The sequence below is a fragment of the Chlamydotis macqueenii genome, chromosome 12 (genome assembly GCF_036417535.1).
Source record: "Chlamydotis macqueenii isolate bChlMac1 chromosome 12, bChlMac1.mat, whole genome shotgun sequence".
Classification (NCBI taxonomy): domain Eukaryota; kingdom Metazoa; phylum Chordata; class Aves; order Otidiformes; family Otididae; genus Chlamydotis; species Chlamydotis macqueenii.
Genome location: NC_141567.1, coordinates 20,379,503 through 20,389,090, shown reverse-complemented (window position 1 = coordinate 20,389,090; position 9,588 = coordinate 20,379,503). Strand labels below are relative to the sequence as shown.

The window sequence follows — 9,588 nt, the reverse complement described above, 5'->3', positions numbered from 1 at the left end:
AAATTGCTTTGTAGGCCTGCAACTTCTTTTCAATATCAAATGTTACAGTATAAGACAACGGTGGGATACTGGAGGAGAGTTCTAAAAGAAAAGAGCAATATTAAGGAAATTATTCAAAGAGTTACCAATAGAAGGATTCTGAGGCACAACTAAAAAGTGTCTGTTGGTATTTCATACAAGAGACATCTTCAAATGAACAATCCAGTAGTAGTAAATATTTATGGAAATATCTGAGTGACTTGAGGATGGCAGCGAACACTGAAGTTTGGTTTCCTACAAAGACAAACCTGTTGTTATTCAGAAGACCAACTGATTTTTTCAAAATAATCTAACATATAGGTACAATCTGTTCAATAATTTAGAACAGCGCCATTTATCTAAACATTGACCAGCTGTAAACCTCTTCTGTGAGCAGCAGAACTTGAAAACGTACTCTAGAAACAACTCATCTGGAAAAATGGGAAACAGCAAATTCTCAGGGTAATTGCTTATTTTTACACATGTGCTGTTACTTTTTTTCCTCACTCAGAAAGGATTCATCTGACTTAAACACCCAGGCGGGTGTACTTGGCTGCAGTAGTGCTGTAGTTTCCTAAGCATGGCTTTGCACAGAAGCAATTCTCAGAGTACCAAATGCCACCGCTACTCTGATGCTCCAAGAACTCCTCAATATTTCTTTTTTTCCTGAAGTTTTACCCTGTCAGTTTTCTCAGTCTCAGCAACAAATACAATCAAGTATGATATTTGATTTGTTTTAAAATGCTCTGGCTTGCTTTAGCATCATCTGCAATCACAGATTTCCTTGGCAATAAGAACTTGCATGTAGTCACAACAGTTACCCAAGAAAGGACGCCGCTTACCAGCACACCCAGCCGGAGGCACGGCCTTCAGAACATGCTTACCTCAAGGAGAGAAATCATGCGGACTTTTAAGCTCTCCTTATACATACCAATAATTCTCTTTTGGGAAGGAATGCAAATTCAGTAACATGCCCTATACAGCAAGAAATACAAAGTACAGGTCTGGATTAATAGAACAGCTAACATGGCGAAGACCATGACTTTTCAGGAGGGGCTAATGGAGTTGTTTTGGAACTATTCTGTAAACCTCCTGTTCAGCAGAAAACCTAAACCTGTGGCCAACTTTAAATAGGTGCTCAGTTCCACAGATTTCAGTGGGACATTAGCAAAAGCCTACGTGCCTCTCCTGAAAGCCAGCGCAGCTCAGCATAGGCTTGTGTATCTTGTTTCACTGCCTGCTTTATGCTTGGTTTCAAGGCTAACTAGGATTAACTATGTGCAAGTGAAAGGGTGCCACCCACATCAGGAGTAACAACTGGGGTACAGCAGCAAAGAATCACAAACAAAGACTCTTTGGCAAAGAATCTTTCCTGTGTGGGCCAGAAAAGAGCTAGTCCATAATGAGCAAGGAAGAACTCAAATTCTGCACCTTTAGGTGACAGAATAAGCAGGCCTGAAGGCCGTAATTCACCTATTTCTGGAAAATTAGCTCTTTTTAAAAATAAAAAATGTAAGCAGACAGTAAATGAGCCAGAGCTTACACGTGCAACAACACTACAGATCTGGTCTTACTACATTACGCCAGTTGACGGTGGAGGGGTGCAAAACCAGCTAGCAGTATATTCAAGAAAAGTTCCTAATGTCGTTCATCTATTTTAACAGTATTTGTGGTGTCTGCTTTCCAGAAGTGTTTCCATGAGCAAAGTTTTATTTTCAAAAGTATTGCAAACACTTACGTAAATATTTGGATATTGCACTTGTGCAAATCTGTGCTAGGAGCGGCCATTCATATGGGAGGTATTTTATAGCCGTCTTGGAACCTCCTGGCAGGTACGTAACTCGCTCTAGAAGACTCAAAACCAGGTGGAGCCAACAGTCTTCAAGAAAGGCTCAGAAGTAGTTATGTCTGCAAGAACTATCACTTGATAATGTTGAGAAAGGAACAAATAAATAATGATTAAATTCATGCAATGGCTAAGGGACTGAATGGATGCAGTACATTTGTTTTGACAAGCAGTTCATTCAGCTCTAAAATGATGCTAAATTTCCTAGCAGGTAATCAAATTTTCCAAATCTAGTAAAATTTTTGCATTTTAATTTTATTTTAACATTCCCCTCAATTTTAACAGCAATGAAAATACTGCTGAAATTCATGTGCCCAAAACTACACTACGTGGTGGCTTTATGTGACGTGAAGTCTTGCAAGTCATAAGGTATTTTTTATCAAACCTCTTTAAAAATTCAGTACAAATAAAAGTCTACTTTTTAATGGAAACATAGAAATAACTGGTAAGAACTTAAAATGGGAAGAGCTACAGCCCTCATGAATTCAGACCTTTCACTCCCATTTCCCGGAATCATTCAAGTTCAGACCGAAGTGAGTACAAACACCAGTAGTAACGCAATATGCTGCCATGTTAAAAGTGTGCAGTATGCAAAATCTCTACCCTCCTGAAAAAAAAAGGCTATGAAAAATGTAGGTTTTACTGAGGAAAAAAATACTCTCCTAATAGCTATAGGATTTCAAATGTCTACAAGGCAGATCCTACCTACTGCAACACCGCATCTCCAGTATTGACTTGCCCCTACCCTTCTACTACCTGAGTGATGTCAGTGTAAATTCAGGCACCATTAGTAAATTTTTGACCAAACATATACACAGCACTGACAAAGGCGTAAACAACCCTTCCGCTTACCAGTACATGTAAAAAAGACACTGACAAAATGGAAAAGAATATTTTTTTTTATGATAAATTAATCCTATTATTTCCCGGAAAAGCGAAAAGCTAGACACTATTTACTCATCAATCCTTTATTCTTTTTTTAAGGATTCCTTTTACTGCAATTCAACACTGTTTACTTTGTAAGTAAGAAAATGGTAAAACTAAGTAGTCACGGAAGAATCCTCAATGCCTGTGTCCCTTGCTGTCCCTCTCCCTGCGCTTCAACTCCTCTTTGTAGCAGTATGAACAGTAATTTTCAGTCTCGGGGCGCCCATAAAAGGAACAGTTCTCCTTCTTACAGCGGTTCTGCTGGATGGAATATATTGGGCAAACTGTGCTTCTGCCTTGATTTTTATCATTGTTCAACCAGGTCTGAGGAGCGTCCTCATCAGCGTATTCTAAGCAGTCTCTAATATCGCCAGTGTTGAATCCATTGGTGTAGGTCTGAGACTTGTGTTCCGTAGGCATGGCGTAGCTCAGCGACTCCACCGTGTTCACTGTGCGGATACCGGATATCCGGGCTGGGCTATAGCTCTGAGAAGACAGCGATCTGTTTTGCTGGGGATAGGTGGCACAGGTTTTTAAGGTGCCAACCACTGGCTTGTAGGTATCGTCTTGGAAGCTCGATGGCTTGGCGTTGACATCATGCAAATGGATGACGCTTTGCCTTTGAACGGGGGGCGTATGGCTATAGTGGGCAGATACCGGGATGGGTCCGCTTCTCTTAGCACCGTTACTAGGTGAAGAAAATGACCCGGGAGTGGGACTAGTGCGATCTTTAAATTTTAAAACCAGCTGAGTTGTATGGCTTTGAGGCAAGACGGGTGATGCCCTATCCTGAGGAGATGTTTCTAATTTTTCTTTTGAATATGCTTCTGGTTCCAGCTTCCTACTGGATGACCCATTCAGTGCAGCCTTTTTCTCAGCATCCTTTCTCTTCTGTTCCTGTTCTGCATTGAAACGCTCCTGTGCGCTGGTCAGGTAATAGCCTATCATCTCCTCGTGGAACTGATGCCTATGACTGGTCAAAAGAAGGCCAGCAAAAATAAACTTTCGTTCACCCTGCATGGCAGCTCTCAAAATATTTAGGCTGAGTTTCACGTCAGTGCTGTACTTCCATGGGTCAGCCTGCTTGTCAGAGAAGGATTTAGTGTTCGTCTTTTCAGTGGGCGAGTTGCTAGCTCTGTCAGTCGGTGATGGAGTGGTCTTTTCAGATGGAGAAGTGCTCGCAGACTGTCCAGATTCCTCTTTGCTCCCTTTTCGGGACTTAGACTTCTTCTCTTTGACTTTCTCTACCGTGTCACCGTTTTTTCCATTCCCTGAATTGGCTCTGCTCATTTTGCCGTGCACCAGGCCTCCAAGACCACCCATATTCTTTTTCAGTTTAATTCCCAGGGTTTTACTGAGGCTTCCTATTTTATTGGCAACCGAATCCGTCCTGTTTTTGTCTTTATCTTTCCTCTGTTTGTCCTTTTCTTTTTCTTTACTGTTTTTGCCGTTATTGCCGTTGGAATTACTACAGATGGAATCTCGGTCCGAATCCATGGAGTCAGCCAGAGACTGAACGTCCTCCCCAGCTGACGCTGTAGGGGATTCTGGTTGAGCCAAAGGGGCCTGCTATGGAAAAGTAATTATAATTAGATACAGCAGAATTGGTTTCATACAGGGACTTGGGGCAAACCCCCCCGCCCCCCAAATCCAGTACAGATTTTGACATTGATTTTAAATGAACGTAGAGGGACTGCAGCACACAAACCTGTACGTAGCGATATTTCGAAACTCATTATGTTCAAAACCCAGCTGATATAAATGGATTTCTGCGTTGTTACGGTCTCTGGTGCATGAAAATCAAAGGTATGATGCACCAGAGCTGAACATCATGCCTGGAATATTAAACACTAAACTCGTGCAAGCAGACTGAGGAGTACGATGAGGTGTATTCATTCTTATTGGAAATACAATGCAGGCAAAACTGGTGTCAGAATCTGAGTTCCAGGTTCTACTTGAGGTAAGGTGATAAAACATCTTTCTTGAAAATGCAATAATGAGGATCCTAGGATACTTTAAAATGTGTGTCTGTTCATTTACTCCTGCAAAACTTAGTTTTGCTTTCATGCATCACAAAGCTAAAATCTGCTAGAGGTAAATATGAAACATTTAACTAACCATAATGATTCATAGAAAAAAAATTAAATAAAAGCTGTGGAGAAGTGAATACTTCCAGTATAGAAATGCATGCCTGTTTCTTGTGATAGGACAGGGAGCAATGGTTTTAAAATAGAGGGAGGTAGATTTAGATTGGATATTAGGAAAAAATTGTTTACAATGCCGGTTGTAGAACATTGGCCCAGGTTGCCCAGAGAGGTGGCGGATGCCCCATCCCTGGAAACATTCCAGGCCAGGTTGGCCGGGGCTCTGAGCAACCTGCTCTGGTTGGAGATGTCCCTGCTCCTGGCAGGGGGGTTGGACTGGATGGGCTTTGAAGGTCCCTGCCAACCCAAACCATTCTATGATTCTGTGATTCTTCTCCCTGGCTATTTAAATGTCCTCTCTCTCTCTGGAATCCCTGAGCACCCCAGCGCCCAAGCTGGGAGCAGAGCTGTTGTCTCCACTTGGCAGAGGAGGAAACGAGTGCTGAAGTGACCCGACCATGCTCACGTGCCAAGAGCGAAGCAGGGAGAGGTAACCCAGGTCCCACAAGTTTCAGGCTCACAGCTCACAACCACAGGACCATTTTTCCTCTTTTTTTCTGATATGGTAGCTACCAGTGTAGAAACTGTGGAAAAAGGGATTTTTTCCCCTCTTGCAGCTTGTTAAATGCTTTCTTCTTTTATGTTCTGTTCCTCCTTTCAAATCCCATCTGTGTAGGCTAAATCACCTCCATCCTCTCCTAGCAACCTTTTGCCTCCAGACTAACCCCTCAATCTATTCAATATAATTTGCAGAGGAATTCGCAGCTGACTAGGTGCCAGCTGGGCACGGTTCTAAAACAGCTTTCTGAAAGAACCGGGCTCCAGTTCAGTGCCAGCCTGTAGCCTTTTGTCAGCCACTCTGAACTGGGAGCAGTCCAGGGGAGCAGATGTATTCTCAGAAAGCAAGAGGACTTGGGACTGGTGACCTAACAGTGGCATTAGGAGAGCAAGCCAAAGTTCTGAGAAAACAATGGGGAAAAACGGTCTACTTTAAGGTTTTTCTGAACTACATGGGCTACTGAAAGAAGTTACAGAAAGATTAAGGGAGAAATTACATTTCAGAACAGAGTATGAGTTGCAAAAATATACCAGCAACTGTGTTATTAAAACAAATAACTAGAAAAATCTGTAAGCCTGACTGCAATGACAACGAGCTGTGAGTGACTTGTCCTGGCTGCTAGGAGACTTGGATGTTTCCAGGAGCCGGCCAGTCCAGGCAGCCTACCCTACACAACACCCCGTCGTGCTGCGTGTCTCGTCTTGGTTAGACCAAGGGGGAGGTTTACCTTACCCGTGTCTCAGATGGTATGCGTATCCACGTTACATTCATATAGCTGTGCAGAAGATTAAGCTTTGCCTCAAGAGACAGAATCAAACTAAGGGTGAAAAAAAGAAAGGAACAATCAGTCAGAAACAGCCTGAAAGAAAAAGTAGTACTTCTTAACAGGGAGAGACGTAAGAGCAGCCTGAATTGTGACCGTTCAGCTGGATACCCACCCATGTCTTCTCCCATGTAACCAGAGAAGAGGAACAAAGCCCTCTCTGTTAGAAGTTCTCCCAGTGCTTCAATCAGGTATGGCTCAAGACATTTTACTGCTTAACACTAACGTTACAGAAAGGTCTTACTTGGCCAGTCTGGTGTTATCATTGTCATCTTTTCCCCACTCCCAGTCTTTCCCAGGATCGACCGCAAAGTGCAAAGGCAGTAACTTGTGTTCAGAGTCAGTCAGGGGGATCACCGCTGAAGGAGAGAAGAAACAAGGATTGGGGTGGGAGTGGAACAAAAACGACAAAAAAATGATTTAGCTGTGAAAAGCAGCGTAACTGGTCGAAGAACAAGGCCAGAATCCGAGTGTGCTGCAGAACTGTCTCATCCAGAGCACCACAAGTGATTTATACTGGGCTCCATGTCCCTGTTTTGATGTTTGTGCAACAGAAGAGGAGATGGAGAGGTTAATACGCTGATTGCTCCCAGAGTGAAAGACAGTCACCTGTGGAGGAGGGGTGACCTCTGGGAGGACAATATTGCCATGTTGTAATGCACAATCAACACTTCCTGGAGACAGACCATTAGAATAGCAGAAAGCAATTAAAAGTTGAAATACTCCTGCCCGTCTTGCGCAGATGCACATACTTGTTAATTATTTTGTCTTTTCAGTTTAGTACCTTTTTGTTTTCCACTGACAAAGAAACAGAAATATATTGAGAGCAGCACTAAGAAACAAAGCAGAACAGAGTTACAGGGATTTTGGATGCACACTGTGAATTAATGTAATTGAGGAGCATAGATGGACATGTGTATGGGTTCAGAGGTCAGTTTGAGGCCCAGCTTGAGCGCAGTGAAAAGAGCATTACTGCTGTTACAGCCCAGCACGACTGCCTAGCTGGTTTGTCCTTCCCTTCCTCTGCCAGGGCTCTGCCTTCGGACACGCATCTTAACGACTCCGCTTTATAGCCAGCACGCAGGGACTGCGCTCTGATTTTACAGAGTGTCTGTCATTCATCACCAGCAAGAAACCAAGAGAAAACCACTGTCAGCTTTAATTAAAACCAGCAATTTGCTTCCATTTCATTAGGAAAAAAACTGAAAGCTGTTGAGGGGCTGGGTAGGGTCCTCAGCATGATGCAGGTCACTGCTGCTTCTCTGACAACCAATCAAAAAATTTAATTTTCTGTGCTAGAAACCTTAAGGACTTTGCCTGGTTATTCATTCCAGCAAAGCCAGGGGCCAAAGAGACCTGGAGAAATCTCCCAAACATCATGGCACGGAATTACTGAAAATTTATTGCACTTATCAGTTATATGCTGTTTATAATCTTTTCTGCAGTTCAGAAAACTTACATCGTCAAAAGAAAAGTACTGTATTTTTTGTTAAATATTGTTCCTTTCCTAGCAAATGGCAGGAAATTTAATCTGCATTTTAGATTAACACAGTGAAGTCAGTATTTGGTTCAGACAGTTTGACAACAACTGCAGAAAGTGTAAGTGTGTGTGTGTGTATCCATCTTTGCAGACTGGAAACGAAAGTCAAACCTCTACAAATGTCATGGAAACGTTGCCCCCTACTGCTTATAGTAGGTAATTCTTGAAATATTTTCCCCAATCCTAACTATAGTACAGAACAGCTGGAGAGTAATCAACTTTAGTTGCAGGTATTGCTGTAAGGTGCAAGCACAAAAATTCATATTGTAACAGTTCCTGACAGAAAAGTATTTTAATGTTAGGACTCCAAGCAGGATCCATCATGTTCATTTTTAAAGCAAACCCAACAGATCGTTGCATCTTCCTGCTGCCCAGCCACATCAGAGAATTTGTAACTTTGGTGCCTAGTTTGGTTACACTTGGTTTTGGATGCTCTCTGGCTGAAACCACGCTATTTGAAAGCGGACAGATGGGATACATCCAGCGTAACAGCAGCAGCTTCACCCACAGCAGCTTTAAGACACAGTGAGGAGCCTCACACCGCTCCTCAGGTGCGACCATCAGAGCGCTGGCTACGTGCTGGTAAAAAGACAACATGTCAAAATGTGTTTTAAATCCTCTCCAGATGAGAGGATGTTATCATGTTTTCTCTCTTTATATACATTTATAGTACTGCTCAAAACGATCTGCTAAACAATGCATGTCAAAGCAGAACTTCAGGCACTCACATCAGCTACAAATACTGTCACTAGAGGTTACGAAGGGCCTGGCTACCGGAGATGCTCCTTTTAGGAAGCTGTAGCTTTAAGCTCCCGGCAGCATCCCGATAGTTCAAAACCTCGCCATGTCCTGTGGCACCTGTGCCGCTGTCTTCTGGCTCTTACAACTGTGGCTCTGACTTCCTCTGTGCCAAAGCTGCCTACATCTCGCTGCTGACAAGGTACAAACCCCAGGCATTATGAGAGCATCCTGTGCCAATCCATTTCCTGTCACAGCATTTGCAGAACAATAGTGATGCTGTGCTAGCGGTTAGCCTGCTGCAGTCTCTAACAGCAACCAGCTTGGCAGCTGAAAGCTGAAGCATTCCCTTCATCCCAGCCCCAATGCCAAGCGCTCCTCTGCTGCTCCATGGAATTGAAGCCTGTGTATTCAAGGCTCTGCAGTAAAACATGTAAAATTGGATCATACAAAACGAATACTGTTTGATCCAACAGCCCTTGTAATTAACCTGGAAGAACTGATACGTGAACAAAGCCAATATTTAACGTTACTGATGCTGTGCTGGGTATTTGGTAGCTTTTTCTGTCCCAGCACCTTTCCTGTGCAACTATAGGTGTAGGAAAAACAGAAACACAGTTTCTAACCACAAGAAGTATATTTAACATTACTGCTAGCACTTGTGGGAGAAATCAAACATGTGACCTTGTTACCAAAGCCAGGATCCCGCAGTGTGTGATTACCAGGAACATCGGGCTTGCAATATTAGGAGTATTTCAGTAGGTGGCACCAAGGTGCATCACTGAGTAACACATGCTGCAGAGCGCCTGGACAGTAGTTTCCCCCACTACCTTTTGTCAATCCTGTCACTTAGAGGATGCCAGAAGAGCAAAAGGTTTGGTTGGTGGTGGTTACCCCATCTGCAAAGCTATTGCTGCGACAGTTAAGTTCCGTGCATTCAATCCAATTATTTATGCACACAGGCTCTTTAAGACCTGTGACAGTGAAGTACTT

At 43.0% G+C, this 9,588-nt stretch overlaps 1 protein-coding gene across 2 annotated transcripts in view; it reads right to left on the bottom strand.

Moving 5' to 3' along the window:
• Window positions 1-2,816: 2,816 nt before the first annotated feature.
• The window catches only part of OTUD7A (OTU deubiquitinase 7A), a 130,570-nt gene continuing 123,798 nt past the window's right edge, over window positions 2,817-9,588 (bottom strand). Inside the window, exons 14-16 of one of the 2 annotated variants that reach the window (XM_086757157.1) lie at window positions 6,562-6,676; window positions 6,227-6,311; window positions 2,817-4,357 (exon numbers count right to left, since the gene is read on the bottom strand). In XM_086757157.1, coding sequence (XP_086613283.1) covers window positions 2,927-4,357; window positions 6,227-6,311; window positions 6,562-6,676 — 1,631 coding nt within the window. In that variant the 3' untranslated portion in view covers window positions 2,817-2,926. Of the gene's footprint in view, window positions 4,361-6,226; window positions 6,312-6,561; window positions 6,677-9,588 lie in introns of both variants that reach the window. The other variant, XM_086757156.1, reaches the window with a different exon arrangement.